The 21,821-nt window shown below is 49.0% G+C and overlaps 2 protein-coding genes across 11 annotated transcripts in view; one reads left to right on the top strand and one right to left on the bottom strand.

The window, feature by feature from the left end:
* The window catches only part of UBP1 (upstream binding protein 1), a 64,466-nt gene extending 46,291 nt beyond the window's left edge, over window positions 1-18,175 (top strand). For 2 of the 5 annotated variants that reach the window (XM_070359501.1, XM_070359504.1), the window contains exons 6-16: window positions 434-586; window positions 690-800; window positions 1,249-1,356; window positions 6,156-6,259; window positions 8,434-8,488; window positions 8,730-8,823; window positions 11,365-11,455; window positions 12,073-12,179; window positions 13,073-13,215; window positions 13,920-13,971; window positions 16,315-18,175. In XM_070359501.1, coding sequence (XP_070215602.1) covers window positions 434-586; window positions 690-800; window positions 1,249-1,356; window positions 6,156-6,259; window positions 8,434-8,488; window positions 8,730-8,823; window positions 11,365-11,455; window positions 12,073-12,179; window positions 13,073-13,215; window positions 13,920-13,971; window positions 16,315-16,352 — 1,056 coding nt within the window. In that variant the 3' untranslated portion in view covers window positions 16,353-18,175. The remainder of the gene's footprint in view (window positions 1-433; window positions 587-689; window positions 801-1,248; window positions 1,357-6,155; window positions 6,260-8,433; window positions 8,489-8,729; window positions 8,824-11,364; window positions 11,456-12,072; window positions 12,180-13,072; window positions 13,216-13,919; window positions 13,972-16,314) is intronic. The other 3 variants (XM_070359502.1, XM_070359505.1, XM_070359503.1) reach the window with 3 other exon arrangements.
* The window catches only part of FBXL2 (F-box and leucine rich repeat protein 2), an 84,732-nt gene continuing 75,113 nt past the window's right edge, over window positions 12,203-21,821 (bottom strand). For 5 of the 6 annotated variants that reach the window (XM_070359506.1, XM_070359508.1, XM_070359510.1 and 2 more), the window contains 2 exons: window positions 20,946-21,158; window positions 18,614-20,080 (listed from right to left, as the gene is read on the bottom strand). In XM_070359506.1, the coding sequence (XP_070215607.1) occupies window positions 19,973-20,080; window positions 20,946-21,158 (321 nt within the window). In that variant the 3' untranslated portion in view covers window positions 18,614-19,972. Of the gene's footprint in view, window positions 12,845-18,613; window positions 20,081-20,945; window positions 21,159-21,821 lie in introns of those variants that run through there. The other variant, XR_011461924.1, reaches the window with a different exon arrangement.

Here is a 21,821-nt window from a genome sequence, read left to right as displayed (position 1 = left end):
GCCACAGGCTGATGACATAGGAACAGCGGCAAGGTGGCCAGCTGGCTGGGTTTTGGGGTCCTGGCAGTAGAGGGCAAACCCTGGGGCTCTAAGTAATGGCGTGACGGTTCCTGTGGATCGAGCCCCGTGCAGGTTCAGGACCATGGGTCTGGTCTGGGGCGGGGGTCGGGGACAGACTCAGGAAGGCCACTACACTGACGGTGCTCATCGCTGGAGCCTTTCCTGTGTTAGAGGTGAGGCCCTGGAGCAGGCAGTTCAGAGAGCCTCTGCTGGATCTGGGAAGGGGAAGTCCCGACAGATAGCTGGCTCATAGGTGGGAGTCTGTGTGAAAGGCTCTGGAGTTTCCCTGTGGTGGGACTTCTGAAAGGCAGCAGGGCTGAAGGGTGACCAGTGGGCAGGACTTGGACCCATTTCAGCTCGAGTCCTCTTCTAGGTACACTGCATCAGCACCGAATTCACTCCCCGGAAGCACGGAGGTGAGAAGGGAGTGCCTTTTAGGATCCAGGTTGACACCTTCAAGCAGAATGAAAATGGAGAATACACAGATCACCTACACTCAGCTAGCTGCCAAATCAAAGTTTTTAAGGTGAGAGCTGGAAAGCAGGCTTTGAGTAAGTGAGGCCTGGCGTTGCTTGTAAAAGGTGTGCATCTGAGGCCTGATAGATGAAAAAGTCTGCTTTGTTTTTAAGCCAAAAGGTGCAGATAGGAAACAAAAAACGGACCGAGAGAAGATGGAGAAGAGAGCCGCGCACGAGAAGGAGAAGTACCAGCCGTCCTATGACACCACGGTCCTCACAGAGGTAATGCGGCGCCACTCCGGCTCTGCGGAGGAGCCGGGCCGTGCCCTCTGGCACCACCTCTGAGGATGAGTTTTGGCCGCGAAGGGTCCGGGAAGATTGGGTGGTCATTGGGCATAATGTTCTTGGTGAAAATCTGCGGGGAAAATACTCTTTAAATTGGGGGAGTTTAAGTGATTGGTTTCCTGGGTGGGGTCTGGAATGAAGATGCTGAAATCCCAGTCGGGTCTCGGAAGCAGACTTACTTTAAAATCCCCGAAGTTGGTTAGACATTAAGCCGGGACCCAGAACGTCCGATGTTTGTCACGTCTGGGGTTTTGCATCTTCCTAAAACCTTGGAATCCTGCTGGTCGGATGTTTGTTTAATCGGATGGTGGAGACATAAACAGGGTGTTAGATCTTTCTCTGTGTAACGAAAAGACATTGATCCCAATCTTTGGTGTTTGTCCAGATGAGGCTTGAGCCTATAATTGAAGATGCAGTTGAACATGAGCAGAAAAAGTCCAGCAAGCGGACTTTGCCAGCAGACTACGGTGATTCTCTGGCAAAGCGAGGCAGTGTAAGGGGCTTCTGCTTCTCTTTTCATTGTGCAAGAAACCTTGTGCAGTGTTAGATATAGGACCGACTCCCACTGAAACATAAAGCCAAATTTGTTTTTGATGTCCTTGTCCTGATTGAATTTGCTTTTGTTTAGACTCCTGCTTTCTGTTGGTTCCTCACTGAGGACAATTTCCTAAATCTAACACTTTAAAACAAAGTTGACCATATTGGGTGGTTTCGGAGGGGGAAAAAAAATGGCACCCAGAGCTGTGTTCACTCCCTGCCTCCTTCCTGTGCTCCTCTCCCTCCCTCTCTCCTTTGCACACAACATTCCCTTTATGAGCACTGACATTGATTGAACATTCTTGTAGTAAAATAGTTACTTCCGTGCAATTAAAAAAGGGTTTGTTTTCTCACGTGTGCAAGTGATAAGAAAATGTCATGGATACTCAGAGGAGTGATGGCAGCAGCCCGACAGCAGCCTGTGCAGTACTGTGTCCCCTTCCCGCACATGGCGCGAGAATGCGCGTCTGCGCTTTGAAAAGCCTGTTCGGCAGCACTGGACTTGGGCTGTGTTAGCCTTTCCTCTTGGCGCCCGCACTGTGACCTTACGCTTCAGGCCGGCCGGGGGCACCTGGCTGCACTCGGCCCTGGCTCCCCACAGTGTGTACAGTCCAGGGGGCCCTTGGTTGAATATGAACTTGACCAGCTTAAGAAGAAAGAAGGTCTTTATTTCATATTTCATCAAACAGTTGACAGAGGATTATCCTGTGGTATTAACTTAGATTAGTTCTATACCTGCAGTAAATGGAAACAGAAAACATTACTTTTTAAAAATAGCTGTCATCATATGTATTAATGACTACTGTATTCATCACTGCGGAGTTTGATGACTTTGACCCTTACACGCGCATTGGTAATTAACTGTAGACTATGAAGGCCACAGCCTTCATAGGATTATTATTTCTGAAGTAAAGCATTGAGTGAAAATATTTTAAATGCTTCTGTACATAATAAAACTGAAAATATCCTTCTCTGAGGGGTAAGGGCCCCACACATGATGCATTTTCTTTAAGTGGGTTTTTTGGATTCATACCACAGGTTGTACGGAACCACTGTATACTCCCTTCCCTCAAACGTCCACCCTCCAGTTTTATGTTTCTGTTCCCCTCATTTCCCAGCTGAAGACACAAATGGTTCTCAGTAAACTTCCTGGGGGGAAACCCTGGTAACGCAAGTCACTTTCCCCCTCTTGTTGTAAACTAGCTAAAATGAATGGGTTCTGATTATAAATTAAATGTGTTATAGCCCAGAACTAATTTGTAAACAGTAGAACTGTTAAGAATTCATGATTCTTAAGTCTGAAGTATGCAAAATGTCAGCAGATCAGTGGCCTGTCAGCAGATCAGCATGTCTTCCTGGGGTGCATTGCTTGCTGCCCCAGACTGCGTTTGGTTTGGTTTGGTTTGGTTAAGACTAGGAGGTAGTTAGAGGTCTTCTTGGAAACGTGTTTGTTAAAAACAAGGTACAGATTAATTCCTTAGAAAAGAAAAGTCTGCGGCATTTTGTATATTTCTTCGAGTGCCTACAAAAGTCGGCCAGCATTTCTTACAGTTCTCTGAGAGTGACAGTTGGCTTTCAGTAGGAAGATCCAGACTTACCTGCTGAAGCTGCATGGTGCCGTGTGAGACGGTCCTGCATGAACAGAGGCCACACCGTAGGTTCCCGAGAGCCCAGCACACCCGGGCCCTCCGCGTCTCTGTTGGTCTTGACATCTGAGCTGTGTTTCATGGGCCTGGATTTGGGCTGTCAGGGCCTGCGGTCTGCCAGTGGGTCCTCATTTTCTGTTCCTCCTGGGGAGGGACTTTGTTCACGGGGCACCACAGGTGCCACCCTGTGGGTCAGGGTCGGGTGTTGCTGGAACCTTGCTGAAGCAGTACCATTGCTTACTTGTAAAGCCAGGGAAGAATGACAAGGTAGAAGAAACACTGAAAATACTCCTTGGTGTGCCTGCACCCTCCTAGGTCGAGACTAAGAAAAGCCTAGAAAAAAAGCAGGTGGGAGAGTCTTGATGTTTCATCCAGCCTGGCCGTTGAAGAACCTGCGAAGGCCAGTTTGCATTGAGTGCTGGTTTTCCAGTGTTCAGTGAATCGAGTCTCTTAATTATCGGGCAAGTTTCAGATGTCAGTTAACAGCCCTACTTTTCTATGCTAGAAGAATCCAGATACGTAAAAGTGAAAAAAGCATGTTGATGGAATTACAGTAAATTTGGTATCTTTGCTATACTTACTACCTGCCTCGAGCTATTGATGGCTTTGTTTCCTCAGTTATATACCTGGCAGTAATTACCAAAGCGGATTTGGGGAGACTCGATAGGAAAAGGTCAAAGCTGTTAAGATGTGCGTGTTATGCTGTGTTGTTGGAGTCTGAACTGGGGAAGATGGTGTAGCAGGAAGATCTGCCGCGTTGTGAAGGTGGCCGTGAGCATTTGGCGCCAGCAAGTCAGGAGACGTGTCGGGCGGCTCACAGGGTCTTGTGCTCCTCATTCTGTAGGTGCTGAGGAGGTCCTACTTGGTAAGCTGGAAAGAACAAAGGTCCTAGTTTGAAAAGAGCGGGCATTGTGAAAATGTCATGTACAGTGAACTTGGTATGACATGCCAGGGTTTAGCATGGCATTGCAGCCAGGTTAGATGTCATTTAGCTGTCAAGTTGATGACAGTTGAAACATCAAGTCTGCGGTCGTTTTCCCTGTTTCTGAGGGGCTGCCTAATGGGTAGTTGTGAAGAATGTTAAGATTCTGGGACTTTGGTTTTATTTTCACCCATGTTACTGATGGGTGTCAGACACGCTGCTGAGCTCCTGTAACCTTTGGGGAGACTTGGTTTCTGTCTTCAAGAGCCCTTCAGACTAGTGGTCTTGACTTCACACAAAAGAACTTTGAGAAAGAGTACAATTCCCTTGCACATTTTTAGATTGACATCTGAAAGTTTTCATCATAAATTTAAATAGTTGCAAAGGAAATAGTTTTCTGACACAGTGAATATTTGTATGTATGGCTGAAGGTGAAGCCAGCACATTACCCTCTAAGTTTGAAAGCTTGGTGGCTCAAATGGTAAAGAATCTGCCTGCAGTGCAGGAGACCCAGGTTTGATCCCTGGGTCGGCAAGATCCCCTGGAGGTGGGCATGGCAACCCACTCCAGTATTCTTGCCTGGAAAATTCCATGGTCAGAGGAGCCTGGCGGGCTACAGTCCATGGGGTTGCAAAGAGTCGGACACGACTGAGTGACTAACACTTTCACACTTCTTGATCTCATGTTTTCTCTTTCATTCCCCTTAAATAATTTTGTCCAAATAGGATATACTTTCATGCCTGAAAAACTTTTAAAAATCACCCTACTTTTTTTTACCACAAACTTAATATAAGTTGAAATTTCATTTTTAAAATTTCCTGTGACCATATAAAGCTTAAGTCAGTTGAGCAATTTAAAACTTATTATTTTTACCAGTTTATCAGAATAAAAAATCATATACATTTTGATGAATAATTGCTAACTATAAAAATAGAATTGTTATTGGAAATGTATTTTGGATGATGAGGCTAGAACTTCTTATAACTTTTGTGTAGCTAAGAGAAACCTTGTTTGGATACATAGATTTTTCTTTGTAGCACTGTGTCATTCAGGCCCTGGAACTCCTTCTGAGATACCTGCCAGAAATTCCAGTGATCTCTTTTTTGTATGCTCTGATGGATCCAGCTCAGTGTCTGTCAGCTGACAAGATGTCTTCCTGAATTATTTTGAAAGCAAAAAGTTGAAAACCCCTTGACATGTAGAATTTTTTTAGAGTCCTGTACTTCCTCAGTGTCCATCCGAGTATCTCTGAATGGTCTTTAGCCCAGTTTTTGGCAGAGTCTCGTGGCCTGCAGCCATGGCGAAAGAGGCAGCCTTTTCGTGTCAGTCGGGAGGAGGTGACGACGACCGTGGACCCTGGACACCGGGGGCGTAGTCAGGCTTGGAAGGAACCCCGTGGCGTGGGGTGGAGCCCTCCGCCCTCAGCGGCTGTGGCCTCCCCGGCCTGCGCGGCGTGTTGGCTTCAGCGTTGTCCGTGCGCGCAGCTGTATAGTTAACGTGTCTCCGGATCTTTGGCTCTGTATTTGGTCAGAACTGTGAAAAACACTGAAGTCCACTCTGCCCCTTCTAGATGATATGAACACATAGCTAGATGGCTGCAGGCAGTACCCTCTGCGGTTCTGGTGTTGTGACCCTGGGCCCATCTCTTCTTACTGGGGGATGGCTCCACCCAAGAGCGAGCAAGTGCCCGGTGCCGGGGCGCCTGCTCCTTGGGGAGGCGGGCGAGCGCCACACCCGGCGGGTAGTCGCATCCCGTCAGCACACAGGGCTAGGCGGTGCTTGCGAGCCCTTGCTTGCCTCTGCTGCTGTTCAGACCTCGATAGGCAGGCACCTCCTGGGGAACGGATGAGGAGAAGGTGGACGTTCACAAGATCACAATGCAGCGATCCTTAAGCGCACATCTGAAGCGCCTTTAGGCAAGTTGGCCGCTGTCCTCAGTCACCTCAGGGCCTGAGAGTAGTCAGGGTCTAGATGCTGCAACAGGTAGCATTTTCACCGATGCACACACATGCACGCACACGCGCACACACAGAGTCGGTCTGACGTGTTTCTGTGAGGTTGCTTGATGAATGTCAGGTGTCTTGTGTTTCATGATCTTGGATTTGGCCAGAGTAGAGAGTGAATACAAGAATATCTGCCACATCCTGGAGAAGCGAGTCATTCATGGATCTTTGTTTCTACCCGCAGTGCTCTCCGTGGCCCGACACCCCCACAGCCTACGTGAACAACAGCCCATCTGCAGCTCCCACCTTCACGTCCCCGCCGCCGAGCACCTGCAGCGTCCCGGACAGGTAGCGGCGTGCGTGACGCGCGGGGCCCCGGGCGGCCTCGCTCCTTTAGCTCCTCTCTTAAGTCACGGTGGCCTTTGGGTGTGTGTCTGGGGTACGTGGAAATGAGAAAACAGTCTGTTGCTGAGCAAAATCGTCTTGTCGTCACCTTCCAGCTTTTTCCTTCCTAGCCCCTGTGCCTCACACACTCAAAGCCGTGGGACTCCGAAAAGGGTGCGCTTTCAAGATATCTTTCTTTGTGAGATAAAAATAACATTGATGAGGTTCACGGGTAGAGAGAAGAAGACTGAGTTCTTAAGGGGAAACTGGCTTGAATAGGTTGTGGTTGTGTTTATGATAAGGTACACTGGTCTTTGATGTTCACCATAGCATACAAGGATTATTTTCTGCCCTGTTTCTTGCCTCTCCCAAAGACACTAATTTTTAAAAAAATTAAGTCTTTAAACTTAGAGGAAAGACTTTTCACTTGTAAAGGCTTGCTCTGGTTTCAGAAGTGGGCACGGTGGGCTTTGTCCGTCCTCTCTTCTGGCCTGTCAGCAGCAGCACCTGGTGAGTAGTCCTGAGAGGGTCCTCACTCTCGGGACGCTTCTTACTGGGAAGGAACACAACTTTCATAATAGAGTTAAAACCACAGAGGAACGAATTCCCTGTCAGCCCAGCGGGTAGAGCTCAGCACTCGTGCTGCAGCCCAGGTTCAGTCCCTGGCCAGGAAGGCCTCACAAGTCACATGGTGCAGCCAGAAAAAAAGGAAAACATTCTCATTTTTACACTACATGCTCACAAGGTCGGACTCAGCTCGGGCTGCTGTAATTAAACACCGCGGACTGAGTGGCTTGTAAACGACAGGAGGTCACTCCTCCTGGTCTGAAGGCTGGACGCCCGGTTCCAGGGGCCTGCAGGATGGTCCTGGTGAGCAGTGTCTCCTGGGCTGTGGGCTGCGAGCCTGCGTATTCCTGTGCTAGCGAGCGGAGTGGAGGAGGCGCACTCCCAGTTCTCCGATCCCTCTCTTGGGGCTCCACTCTCACAGCTCCATCCACTGCTCATCATGTCCCAAAGGGCCCTCCTCCTAATAAACCATCCATCACGCTGCAGGAGGGTGGTTTTTTGAGGGAACATGAACATTTAGTCTGACAGGGTCTGGTGAGAAAAAGAAGGGGGGGGGAGGCCTTTTCCCTGAGGAGATGGATGGATAAGAGGCCAGGTGTCTCCACGTAGGTTACTGTGCTTCAGGAGGTGGTGGTCACTCCTGGACGTGGGACCAGCTTGTTTCCACAGAGGGCACTGAACAGTCTTAGAAAGCTAAGAGGGGAGCGGTGAGATCATGCACACACCGGCTCACCAGATCTTTCCTGGGACCCCACTGTGGTCCCCACACTGTTCAGGGTGCTGGGAGATGAGTGAAGCCCCATCCAAAGGAGCTCAGGTTCCAGTGGGCAGGGGGCAGTGAACAGTTGGCATGATGGACCCGAGAACCTGGGGTGCGGGTGCTGAGAAGGGACCCGGAAGGCAAGTGTACCCCCAACGCAGCTGCTCTCAGTCTTCCCTGGAAACACAGGATGGCGGCACACCCTGGCTCCTTTTGTTGTCCTGAATTTCACCCTCTTCAACAGCGGATAAATGGATTCATTAAAGGGGTATTATTTTCTATTTTGGCTTAGGTTCATTTAGATCATTTCTTATAGCACATTATTGAAGTAGACTTTCTTGCTGTTATTTTCCACTGTTTACCTTACTTGATTCTCGTATTTTTTCCCTACCTAAAATGAATGAGAATCCTTCATTCTCTTGGCACCCCTGGAAATGGAGACCTTGTGTTTCATGAAACTTGACTTTCTTGCTAAACAGATGGAGAGGCTGCAAATGAAACCATCTTCTGGTGTCTTAATCTTTTTTTCTTTTGGCCACATTTGTGTAGTTTGTGAGATTTTAGTTCCCAAACCAGGAGTCAAACCATGGCAGTGAACGCACCAAGGCCTAACGACTAGGCCACCAGGAAACTCCCTCGTGTCTTGATCTTATCGTCATACTGACTCCCTGACCAGTTGTGCAGACACTCTTTTTGCATATTTATGTTGCTCTGTCCCACGGTGTTAAATTCACGTAGTATCCTTTAATGTCCTAATTAAAAAATATATATATAACAATCACCCTTTTCTTCCTTCCTTCCTTATCCCCAGCAATTCTTCTTCCCCAAATCATCAGGGAGATGGAATTCCACAGGCCTCTAGTGAAGTAAGTGTCTTTACCCTAACTTCTCATGCATTCAGGGTCCTGCATCGTGAAGCCTCTGGCAGAGACTCGAATCACTGTTCGGGTCACCGAATGCTTACACCCCTGCTCTTTGTGGGTGTGCTGAACTGTAAACGTGCAGGCTTTCTGTGTTGTGTTTACATGTCCTGTAACATGCCAGCGGCTTGGGCGGGTGTTGGTCTAGATAGTTTCCTCCGTTTACGTTCATCTCTTCTGTTGACAGCAGCTTCAGCCTTCAGCCACGATCCAGGAAACACAGCAGTGGCTGCTCAAAAACAGATTCTCTTCCTACACAAGACTGTTCTCCAACTTTTTAGGTATGCTTGTGTTTGTGTACACGCACACGTACAGTTTACTTGTTCTGTACTATTATTGGCCGTAATTAAATACTGGAGCAGAAGCTGTGTACAGAGTCATAAGCTGCCCAAGCCTGTGGGGGAGGCCCTGTGTCCCCCAGCGTCCCCAGCGGTGGCATCGTGCAGACCCTTGGTGCAGTATCAGAACAGGAACTCCATGCTGTTTCACCAGGTTTACACGCCCTTGTTTCACATAGGTATAAATGCTTATGCACAATTTTTTTCACTTTATTAAGTTTATGTAAAATAATTTTGGCTTTGCATAAGTTGCAAAGATAACGCAGATGTCCCCGTGCCCCCTTCACTCAGCTCGTTACATAGCTGTAGTTCGGTGTCAAAACCAGGAGCTTGGCTTTGCCGCCATGCGTGTGCATGGCGTCATTGCTGTCACACCCGTAGGCCCGTATAACCACCACCACCGCTGGAGTCAGGGTACAGAATGCTGACGCCGCCACAGGGGTCTCCCTAGCACCAGTACCCCTCTCCCACCATCCCTAACATCTGGCAGCCATTAATCTGTTTTCTGTCTCCATGATTTTGTCGTTTTGAAAACGTCACATAAACGGAATCATATAATACGTTACCTTTTCTCTCAGATGGATGTGAGGGCGTGGTGCTAAGGCGTCGTGTCAGTGCTTCCTCTTCACTGCTGTGTAGCATACAGGGTAGGGATGTGCTCAGATACGGATTTTTACAGACACACGTTTTCTCTTGCCTGGTAAGCTAAGGAAGTATTTAGATGGAACATTAGAAGGGACCAGGCAGTGCTGCTTCCGGGGTTCTGTGGGAAGGCCGCTGGGAGGCACGATAGTAGCCAGCAGGGGCAGCGTTTCCTAGACATGTGTAGCCCTGGCCCTTTCCCTGCAGAACACTTATGACGTGGCCCAGCCAGGCTCCTTCGGGGCCACAGTGCGGTGGCAGCTGGCTCTCCCAGCCTTTTAAGAGAGCAGAGCATGTGCACCCAGCTGCCCAGAGCAAAGCTTGGTCTCCCAAGGAACACGGCTCCTGTCTCATCAGCCCTCTGTTGCTGTGCTTGTACCACGAGCAGTCACTCCTCGGGCAGCACTTTGTCTCTTTAAAATGAAAGTACTGGGTTTTTTCTCATTTGCTAGCCGAGATCCACACTTTGATGATTTATCTATGGAAGAGCTACACATTTCAGTGTGTGTTGGGGAGGAGCCCCTGGGGTGCTCACGGGGGAGATGGGAAGAGCCCCGAACACTGGGGAGATGGGCAGCCCTGCCGGTGGCGCCAGGGTCCTGTTCTGTGAGACGCACGCATATTGAGGTTTTGTGAGTGGTAGTCACTAGGGCTTGGCCTCCTGCCTTCTGCTGCCCCACAATCCAGAGGTGGGGGAGGTGGCTTCCTGCTCCGAGCCCGTCAGGCACTCAGAGAGGACCGTGCCTGTCCAGCTCTGTGCGGGTGGCAGCTGTGCTCCCAGGTTGCGCCTCTCCGCTCCTGTTGGCAGAAGGTCCTGGCAGAGGCAACAGCACCTGGCTCTGCCCCCTGACTCGAGAGACAGCCCCGTCGGTGCTCGTGCCTCACAGGAGACGTGCTTCTCTGGTCTCTCTTTCACAAACTAGAAAATTATGAGACTCGTAACATTCAAGCCTTCAAAAGTAGATAATAACTCCATTATCTTGTTACATATGTGAGTGGATATTCATCATATGGAAGTCATGCTTTATTTAATCGAGGGCATCGTAGTTTCCCCAATAAACTGCATCTTGACCATCAATAAAGGGGGAAAACAAAAGGCTGTGGACACACTCAGACATTGAACTTGTCTGCAGAGCTCCTGTGGCATTCGACCAGCTCCAAGGCTGGGTGACCAGCCTTTGTGAGTCTCATTCTCTGCCACTCCCCCCACCTCCCTTTTCTGTTCTGCTTTAAAGCAAATCCTGGACACCATGCCATCCATGTACACACCAAATATTTACAGAGGAAATCTTCAGTATAATATGCAGTTCTCTGCCATGCTTTTGTATTAAAACTGGCTTCTGTGGCAGAGTTGTTGTTGCTGGACTGTATGTAGCAGGTTACAGAATACAGAGGCCTAATCCCAGCTCTGCTGACAACCTGCTTGCCTTTGGGCAGGTCTGACTTCAATTGCTTCCTTTTGTAAGTTAAAGATTGGCCTGGGTCATCTCACGGTGAACTGTCGGGTCATGATGATGTTAATCCTCGCAAGCACCACTCAGCCAGAGTAGGTCTAGCGGCAGTCCTGCGCTGGGAACAGTCCGCCCTGTCAGCTGCGCTTGTCGCTGCGATTAACCGGCCTCCGGGCTCCCGAGCTCCTCCTTGACACAGGATGTGAGAGCCGGCATCCTGTGTCTGAAGGACAGGCGTGTGTGTGTCTGTGTTGTTCACATGGGTATGTACACGTAAGAGAGCCGCGATGGTTTTGAAGGACACTGAACTGAAGTCGGGCGCCGCCAAGCAGCCTGTCCTGCTGGGTCTCCCCCAGTTCCCGGAGAGGATTCTCTCTTTGCTCTTCTCCAGGTGCCGACTTGTTGAAACTGACCAAGGAGGACCTAGTGCAAATCTGTGGTGCCGCCGACGGGATCCGGCTCTATAATTCCCTGAAGTCAAGGTAAAACATGGAGTTTAAAAGGGGCTGTTCTGCTTGAAATGAGGCCCTGCCCTTGTTCGTGCGGGGCTGTGGGCAGCTGGGCCACGCTGGGCCACCGTGCGCGCGCCTTCAGGCAGGCCCAGATGCGGCCCAGGCACTGAGGGCAGCGGCGGACCCCAGACTAGAAATGGGGCCTGCACGACTGGGCTTGCTGCCAAGAAAACAAACTTCTCGTTTCAGTCAGCTCTGGTCATGTGACACTACTGAACAGTTGTTAGAAATGTAAACTGTTGGCTTTCAAGATCCATTTACTGTCGTTGCTATTTCTAGACTTGTGGTGTGAGAATTGCGTTAAACTGAATTTTACTGATGTTAAACTGCTGATATAACGTTGAAACTTAAATTCACCAGCATCTATCTGACCATCTCAATGGTTTACAGTCTGGATCATCAGATTAGACCACCTGTGCTAACCTGTGATAGTTGGTGTGAGGTGTGTGTTTTTATATTCTTATCGGTAAATTGTCTCGTATAATGAAGTAGCCTTGTCAAGTCCTAAGGAACTAGCCCCTAGCGCCCGCGTAGCTGCCCATGCGCAGCGCCGCCCCCGGCTCACGAGCGCTGTCTTCTGGTTGCAGGTCGGTGCGGCCCCGCCTGACCCTCTACGTCTGCCGCGAGCAGCCGGCGCCGCAGGGGCAGCAGCCGGCGGCGGGTGGGGGCGAGAGCGGCAGCGCCACGCCCTTCGGTGGGTATGGTCGGTGGGTATGGCGGGGGTGGGTATGGGCGGGGGTACCCTCTGCTTCCTGTCACTGCCCTGCGGAGTGGGTGGGGGCCGCCTGGTCGAGGCGGCCGCTGAGAGGCAGCGCCCTTCTCAGCTGTTCTGATTAAGTTTCATCTTATGAGAACGCGTGCAGGCCCTGCCCCAGAGCTCCTTATCCCTGTTTGGCTTTCATCAGTAGCTGAGCAGGACCTGCGGGGGCCCGGCTCCCTGCAGGTGTGCTGTCTCCGTGGGGCCCAGGGCTTCTCCGGAGCCAGCAGCCTCCGGGGCCCAGGGCTTCTCTGGAGCCAGCAGCCTCCTGGGCCTGGCGGCCGCTTCCTTAGCTTCTCTTGCACTGTCTTTCACACTGTTCTGAATCCTTTGGGGGACACGTAGGTTTTATTCTTTAAGATAAATTTCTAGTAGGTTTACTGAATCAAAAACTGTGACCTCTTTGGAGTTCTTTTTATATATTGCTAGAAACACTATTTTTGAAAACAACTTTATTTTGCTATAATTTATATATCATAAAATCCTTCCATTGCAAGTATACAGTTCAAGGGTAGTATATCCACAATCTGCAGCCATTGCCATCATCCAGTTTTAGTCTCATTGCTCCACAGTGATCCTCTGTGCCCATCTGTACTCTGTTCCTGTTTGCGTTTAATAAAAAATTATAACCACAGATATTTTTGTACAGGTTAATGTTAATTACATGTGTACGCATAAATAATATATTTAAATGGGTAGCAAGGGGGAAATACTCATCTTTTTTGTATCTTATTTCTTTAGTACTTTGAAAGGTGTGACCTTCCCATAGATTAGGTGGAAAACAGATCAAAGATGACTGCTTAAAATGCTGTTCGTATTTTTTATTTCAGTTTATCATGCAATCTACTTGGAAGAAATGGTTGCCTCAGAAGTTGCTAGAAAACTTGCGCTGGTGTTTAATATTCCTTTCCACCAAATTAACCAGGTTTACAGACAGGGTCCCACTGGTATTCACATTCTTGTTAGTGATCAGGTAACTGGCATGCCCTTTCCTCCTTTACACTGGTGTTTGCTTTTGTATGTACTGCTGAAGAGCTGTAGGAAAACTCTGTGGCCTCTTTTGCCAGTACTCATGAGTCAGAGTTGGGAATCAAAATTGGGAGGAATTTATAACCAAGAGTTGAGGTGTCCTGGGTGGCAGAAGGAATGCAGATTAAGGAGAACCACGGCTCAGCTCCCACCAGCTTTGAACTCTGACACCGGTCATGGGGAGACTCCAAGTTCCTGGGGTTTTGACCCTTTTTATGTAAAAGCGAGGCATCTGGATGGGCTTTCCTTTTGTTTTCCTATCTGATGACTGGTGTTAAGAAGCAGGGTAGGAGGGCAGTTCTCCCTGTCCGTGTTCCGTGAGAAGCAAGCAGTGATGGAAGCGCAGCTGCAGCAGCTTTTTGTCCATGTCTGTGCCCGAGAGCCCGGTGGGGACCGCCCGCTGTGGGCCTACGGGTGCCGGGCCAGAGTGCGGGGACCCCCGTGAGTACGAGGTCAGCACAGGGCAGGCCGCACACCAGGTGTAGGCCCGTGACCTCACACAGCCTTCGTGAAGTGCTGTTTTGCATGTTGAGTCCTGTACTTGTGCAGCCATATATGTGTTTTTATAGTTTTCTCTCACAAATTTTAATCTTCCCTAATCAGTTAAGACACTTGGATATTAATTATACGTCTGCTTTATCCTTCTAGATGGTTCAGAACTTTCAAGATGAGAGTTGTTTTTTATTCTCCACAGTAAAAGGTACTTTGCATGTGTGTGTGTGTCTTGAAATGCTAGAATCATGAAAGATGGCATGCCTGAAATCAGCAGTCATCTTGTGTCTGGCTTTGCAAATGCTGGTTTTACCAATCTTAAGTAAGTTTGAAAAATGAAGTCAGACACTGTCTCATGACAGAAACAGAAATTAGCGAATAAGAGGAGTCCATCCTTCTGGATGCCTGGAGAAAAATCCCAGTCTATTCAGCCAACATTTCACTGAGCACCTCATGTCAGACACATGCTGTCAGTGCTGGAAAGGGCTTCCCCTGCTCTAGTGGGGAAAGCAAACCAGAAAAAGTCAACAGATGCACGCAAATCACAAATACGGAGTTTAGCTGCCATGAAGGAATGGGGAAGCGTGGTGCTCATGGACACAGGCGTCTGGGCTGGGCACACAAAGCTCTTAGGCGGTCTCTGAGGAGCAGCACCCAGGCGGGGCGAGGCTGTCGCAGAGAAAGGGGCTGGGCTGCTCTGGAGGCCTGCGGGCCAGCAAAGCAGGAGCCAAGTCTGGTAGGCAGTGTAGTGGTGGGAGCTTAGACTTTGCAGCGCACTGCACAGTCAGCGATTTGTTTGTAAACAAACGAATAGCGTGCGTGCGCTTGGCTTTTCTGCCACTGTTCCAACTCTGTAGAGACAGAAGGCGGGAGAAGTGGAGGCGGGAGGTGTCATCTAGGCCAGAGGGCAGGGGGTTTTGGACAGTGACAGGGCCTGCCGAGCCCCACACGGGAGGAGCAGCGGCCGTGACTCTTACAGGAGCAGCTGCGCAGGCGGTGGCCACAGTGGAGGGGAAGGTAGCGTTGAGAGCGCCTCCAACCCTCTTTGGGCTGCTGCACGTGACTTGGGACCGATGGTTGCTGGGGTGTCATCAGAGCAGTGGACAAGAAGGCAGCTGGAGCTGGCAAGGTTTCCCACCTCTGGCTAGCAAGCTCAGAAGGCTGAGTGAATATTATCACCCTAGTTAATCAGGGGTGGAGGAACAGTCTCAGAACTATTTGTGTCAATTGGTCATTTAATAGTAAAAAGTCTGCTTAGTGGTAACAATGTATCATAAAACTTTCAGAAGGAAAGGAGACTTGTGGACCATTTGTGTGTGGCAGTTTTTAGTTTTTAAAATCAGTACTTTTTAATGTAAACAACTTGATTAAATATGTCACAGAATTTGAGATCCATTAAAAAATAAGTTTGCAAAAAGTTGAGATTTCATTTTAGGACATGGCAATGTCCAGTTAATTATACCCGCTGGGGCTGGCAGGAGATACTTGGATTTTAGATGTAATTTAACCTTCAGCGTGTCTTTGGTGATTCAAAGCTGTAGAAATCCTTCAGGTTATGGAGGGAGAGAATGTGAAGAGCAGGCCCAGATGGGGCTCAAGAGACTTCCAGTTAAAGGGTTAGTTAAAGGAGGGTTTCTTAAATGTCAAGTTATTATGAGAAGAGACCTTTAAGATCTAAATCCAGTCTTCGCAAGAAAACTGCACCTCAAAGAGCAAGATGTCCTGTGTCACTTTTTCCTGGTAAGTTACTCAAAAGAGTAGCCCCCCTCGAAGCGAGGGGCTGAACTGAGGCCTTCACCCTGCTGGACGTGCCTCAAGCCAGCAAGGTACCTGCAGGGCTGTTGAGACTGTGAACTGACCCCCTGCTGTTTTCTGTACACAGCCCTGTTAAGACTAGCACCCTTTCCTCCGTTTTTCATTCTCAAAGCAATAGTGTTTAGTCTGCAAAACCGACACTGTCTGTAACAAAGGCAGTTCAGAGCGTGTGGCTGTGTCCTGTGACGGCAGTGCGCGTCTAGTGTAAGGCATCACAGGATGCCCCCCATCTCAGTGTCCTGGTTTTAGACATTTGTCCTTATGACAGATTTCATTTGTTCCTTGATGAATGCGTGCACTGCTTCTCGCCATCTCCTGAGAAACACTAGGCCAGCAGGCAAAGCTGGTGATTAGTAATTATTCCAGAAAAGGTGGGTATAAGTATCCAGTTTATTCGATGGTCTCTGCCATGTGCTCAGACAAGCGGCAGAGGGAGTGTGGACATGATGTTTTGGGGCGGGGGGCTGGAGCAGGTTAATCAGCTTTTTTCATCTACAATACTCTGAGCTGGGCTAGGAGGCTGTAGGGTGAGAGCAATGTTTAATATTTTCTTTTCTTTTTTTTTAGTGAGTTATGTTTTTAGATTTATTTTTAATCAAAGGATACTTGCATTACAATATTGGTTTCATTTCTGCATACATCAATATGAACTAGCTCAATTTAGTCTTGATTCTCCAGTCTAGTAAAAAACAAAAACAAAAACGTCGAGCGGTAACGTCCCTTCCTTTTTCCGCAGCTGAAAATGGTGGTGGCGTCCACATCATTTTGAAGTGACGTCTTCCGTAGTCTGAACTCTATTCAGCACCAAATAAAAGTCACGCTTAAAAGTGTGTGAAGACTGAATCCAAGAAGTCTTGGGATTGGATTTTACCGTATGAAATGTTTCATATTGAAAACATAGGATGACCTTCCTAATGAGCTGGACGAGAGGCGCGCCTGCCCCAGTGCCCGCGGCGGCCTCGCCGGGACAGCGCACGCGGCCTGCGCAGGTGGCCGCCTGCCCCCTACCCGAGGCCAGTGCACAGTTCCAGAGCAGCCTCTGCTGTCTTTTTACACTGTATGCGGTTTGGAGATGAATGTAGACGTACTGTGGGCATTGACATTTCTGGGCCAGTGTGGTGTCTGGCCTGGACCTTCTGCTGACCTGGGCGGGGACAGGCCGCCGCAGACACTGGCGGACCGGCGGTCAGGGGAGAGGCGCGGCGCTTCTCCGAAAATCATGTCTAAGGGTGTGCGTCTGCGGGATCATGCCGGATCGGGGAGGATCCAAGCCAGGAAGACAGGCTTGAAGCAAACTGCATTATCAAGAGTACCTTGGTGAGAGGATCAGTGTAAATCCTAATAGGTACAAAGACTTCTGTGTTCTTGCTTTGTCACAGATTTATTGGAAAACTTTTTGCTTCTGCTTCCATTTTTAGCATTTGTTTCTGGTTTTCATTTTTGAATCCCAATGCCTTTTAAACTCATGTGGTTTTCTTTCTCCTTTTTCTGTCTCCAACCATTTAGCAACCGCCTCCCCCCACCCCCTTCCTATTAAACATTTTTAAAGTCCTGTCCTGGACATTGGAAATACACCTAAGCAGGACAAAACAGCGTGATAGCTCGTAACTTGGTGTTAGGGGTCTTCATCATCAGGAGTTGAAATTATCCTCGGAACACTAGACATCACAAACACTATCTGCACCGTCAAAATCCCTCACTCCTCCAACACGGAGCTTTAGTGCGATCATGGGTAACGTTCTGGAGATTATTTAGGGACTTTTAGACACCACATGATAGCTTTTTTCTTCTATAAAAAGAGTGCCTCTTTCACAAAACCAAATGCTTGTCGGCCAGTATACTTTTCAAAGGGAATCACTGTTTTTGCAATTTTTTCTACTATCTTTCTCTCTTCCCTTCACCCAAAGCCTTCCCAAAGTTCATCAGCAAGCATTTGAGGCCTGTGGTGTACTAGACACAATTTAAAAAAAAAAACTTCAATTGCATTTTAATTACACCATCTCTGTCTGTTTACCCAGCATCTTGGTTTTGAGTGTTTTATTTGATGCTTGAGTTTGAAATCTCTCCCCAAAGACAAAACTGCTCCAGTGGGTAAAAGCTTTGTATTTTGTTTTATTCATAAAGGGGGTTATTTGATATTAAAAGAAAAAGTACGATCCTTAAATATTCCATCTCTGGCCTGAAAATATCCCTCACTTGTATAGACGCCAAGCTGGAGCGCGTTCCTTTCTGTCATTCCCCCTTTGCTTTCCTACGACCACATGTTTTCTGTACCAATCACTTGGGAAAGAAGTGAGCTCTCTCTTCATTGTTTTAGAGTTTTGCTTGTCTATTTAGCATTCCTTTTTGAGTCTCAAGATTTATGGAACAATAAATGTCATTTAATGCTGTGTGCTATTTTGAATTCATCAGGTTTTTACAAGTGGGGTTAAAAAAAGAGCTCGTCAAACTTGAAATTACACCAAGCAGCATTGAACATTAGTCTGTCCCAGTGAAACAGGTTAAATTATGGCACCAGCAAATTTGCTACTTTGTTTTTTTAATAGTAGGATGTACACATTTCAGTATAATAAATGTTTTCCGATTGTTTTTGCAAATGTGTGTCTCATTTAAAATCCAAGTTCCTGCCCTTGCACTTCATGCCCTAGAATCAAGCAGCTCACTATGTGTGTTCTGAGTGCACACGGGTCCAGAGGGCGTCAGAAGAGCTGGGGGGTGTGTTCCTTTCAGTTTGTTGTTTTCTCAAAGCAAATGCAACCGAGCACAGACAGGTCATGGCTTACATTTTAAAGAGGAAGCAAACCTGCTCTCCTTACAGAGGTCCTGCTGCTTTGTAACTGCAGTCCTGTGTCATTCAGCCAGAGTCCAACAGCTTTGAGAGGTTGTATCCATGCTCCAAAGAGATAATGTGTGGAAGGTCCTGGTCATTTAAATTTTTAAAATGGAAACTATACTCATAGCTTTCTGCAGCCCCCATTTCCCCCATACACAGTCATGTAGATGTATGTTTAAATAACTGCTATGGCATACATACAACTTTTAGATCAGGAAATACTAGAGTATATAAGGCTGCAAAATCACCAGGACTAATGCTTTTTCTGATAATCCTCTTAATTGACTTATCTGCCTTCTCTCCCCAGAATGCAACTGAGGTCTTGTATTCTAAATGATTCTAAAACTTTTCACCTAATAGAACCCTAACTCTATTAGAACTATTTCTGGTCGTGGGAAATTTCTCTTTTGCTGTTTCTCTTCAGCTTCTCAGGAGCTCTGGGCTTTTAAGTTTGGTTGCTAAGAAGGGTTAGCACAGAGGTTCAGTGAAGGTCACAAGTCTGGCAGCACAGAGTAGAAACCAGATCAACTTATCAGATTTCAGATAACATTAGAATGCCTGAGTTTGGAAAATGGTTCTGGTCAGATATGTCTGCCACAAGATAATAGCAATAAAACCCTCTGACTGCAATGGTTTATTCACTTTTATATAAGTCTCAAAGGTGCCAACCCTTCACTGAGCTGAGTTTTAAGTGTGTAAAATTTTTGAATAGTTCTGGTGTAACTTGATTTCTAAGACTTAAAATAAACTTGGAAAAAAAATCACACCCATTCTACATGCATCCATTATTTTTAATTGATTATAGATAACTTGAGCCCTAAATTCTTTTTAAGGTCCCCCAAATTCTGTGAGAGATGACAGGATTAGCTCTTTAACAAAAACACATTCTGTGCTCCAGAGCTTACGATTTGTAATCAGGCAGCACGAAGTCTGAGTTGCTTTCGTTGTTGCTGGTCCCCGAGAGGACCTAGGGTGAGTTGACAGAAAGGTAGAGACCCTGCTCCACCCTTTCTAGAGTCCTCATTCTTTGGTGTCTCATGGAAACCTATTACCTTGCCTTCCAAGTAAGTCTCCAAATAGAAAACTGTCAGGCATTGTGAATTTGCAATATGGTTACTTCAATAAAGTTGCTACTTTAACCTTCAAAGTGGAAAAGTCCTGCTAATCAAAATGAATAAAAGGAGGTCATTGGCTTCAGTATCAGGTAGAAAATCAACTTATTTTTCTGCTCAATTTGTGCTAACACTGATGGTCTGTTGAGGAACGCTGGCAAAGCCGAGGGTGGGAATGTTGTGCCCAGGGCAGCACCGCCTCCTGAGATCCAGGTTTCCCTGCGGTCCTGGCTGCACTAAGACCACCCCTGCTTTGTTAGCTGACACAAAGCTTTGAACTGATTGCATCACGGCAGAACAAAGGTAAAAACGATCACCAGAGTTACCGCAGTCCCTGCTCAAGTCTTTTACCTGTAAACGCCTTTCTCACCGGAGAATCAAGAGAGCCAGAGACGGTGGAGAGCGGCACACCGAGTGCCCGGCAGGGCGGCGCGGCCCGCGGGCGGCCGTCAGAGGATGACGCAGCACCTGCAGAGCCGCGGCCCGCCGCCGCCCGCGGCCGTGGGCGGGGTGACGGGAGCGAAGTAGGCGTGGACTCGGACGTGAGGGAGCTGCGCCTGAAAGCGGAGGGGCGCGCCGGCTTCAGACCTGTGGGCAGGGGGGGAGCTACCCGCGTGACCCCAGGAAAGCCCGCAGCGCCCCACGTGGAACTCGTTCATCCTACCGTTCGGCACATCGTCTCAACAGAATTTGGGGTGTGCGCTAAAGCTGCTCCTGTTTCGCACCCCCCCCCGAAAACAGCACCTTCTGAAGCTAAGAGGCGGTCCCCGTCCCTGGGTGCAAACCAAGTGGTGATGGGTAACACCGAGGCCTGCTTGGGGTCTACGTGCAGAGCTGCCTGAGCTTCTAAGCATATTCAAGAGCAAGGGCAGCGCAGGTGGGCTACGCGGGGAAGCGACGCCGCCACTACTAAGGCTCTCTACCTGGGAATTAGCAAAGGTCAAGCCTACTGACAGTGCCTTTGGTTCTTCTGCCCAGACCCATTCTAGAAGCTGAATCTTCCAGGGTGGATGCTAATATAAGAAGATTTTGAGAAGTCTAAGGAGGTAGTTCTGAGAAGGCAATGGCACCCCACTCCAGTACTCTTGCCTGGAAAATCCCAAATCCGTGGACGGAGGAGCCTGGAAGGCTGCAGTCCACGGGGTCGCTGAGGGTCGAACACGACTGAGCGACTTCACTTTCACTTTTCACTTTCATGCACTGGAGAAGGAAATGGCAACCCACTCCAGTGTTCTTGCCTGGAGAACCGGTGGGCTGCCGTCTATGGGGTCGCACAGAGTCTGACACGACTGAAGTGACTTAGCAAGCAAGGAGGTAGTTGGCATAACTCGGCCCCAGGCAGAACGGAGGAAACGGAGGCTGACTCTCCGTGCCTGCTGTCGCCTGAACAGCTCTGCCAGCGAGGCGGCTGTCCCCGCTTACCCGCATGCGCTTGATGCCGGCCCGGGTGACCTGCTGGCAGTCGTAGAGCTCCAGGCGCTCCAGGCCACGGCAGTGCTCCAGGTGCTCCAGGGCCACATCGGTGATGAGCAGGCAGTTGTCCAGCTCCAGCACCCGCAGCCTCTCGTGGCCACAGGGGCTGTTGCTCAGGTGCAGGATGCCGTCATCCGTGATGAGCTCACAGTGGGACAGACTCTGGAAGGAGGGGAGGGGCGGTGTCTGCAGGAACCACGGCTCGGAGGAGGGAGGCTGGGCCTGGGGGCAGCGGCCTCTCTCATCGTCCCCCCCGGGGTAGGGATGGAACCGACACTGCAGGGGACGGTCCGCGCCGAGAGGACCCTGAACTCACCTCTTCCCGCAAACAGCGAGTCTACAGCTACACAGGGACCAGCTGCCTCCGGAAAAAAACACAAAAACCAGCTGGCCAACTTCTCCACGTTGGGCAGAGGAGAGGAGCCGGTGCAAGTGGGCAGAGGAGGCCACGGCCTGTCATGAACCCCACCCCTGAGGGCAGAGACCCCCATCAGGAGGGAACTCTAAACCTGGCGTTTCTCAGTGAACCCCACACGGGGCACCAGCGTCTCCAGAGGCAGGTTTCACAGCTGCCTGGTGCCCCTGTCTTTGTATATGGGACGCTCCTTGCTCACCTGACCCTGATGGCCAAAGGGGGCTTGTATTCCCAGGTCTCGTGGACTTTTAACATGAGAAGAGATTCTTGGCAGACTACCACCCCCAGGCACTCTACAGGCAGCAGGCTGAAACAGCCCGTCTTTCTGGCAAGAGGCCTGTGTGCTTGCCCGGGAGCTGATGGGGCAGCCTTCAGGTTAGGTGCCATCAAGAGGCCCCCACACGTGCTCC

Source organism: Bos mutus, chromosome 22 (assembly GCF_027580195.1).
Source record: "Bos mutus isolate GX-2022 chromosome 22, NWIPB_WYAK_1.1, whole genome shotgun sequence".
Classification (NCBI taxonomy): domain Eukaryota; kingdom Metazoa; phylum Chordata; class Mammalia; order Artiodactyla; family Bovidae; genus Bos; species Bos mutus.
This window is presented reverse-complemented; position numbering and strand designations above follow the sequence as displayed.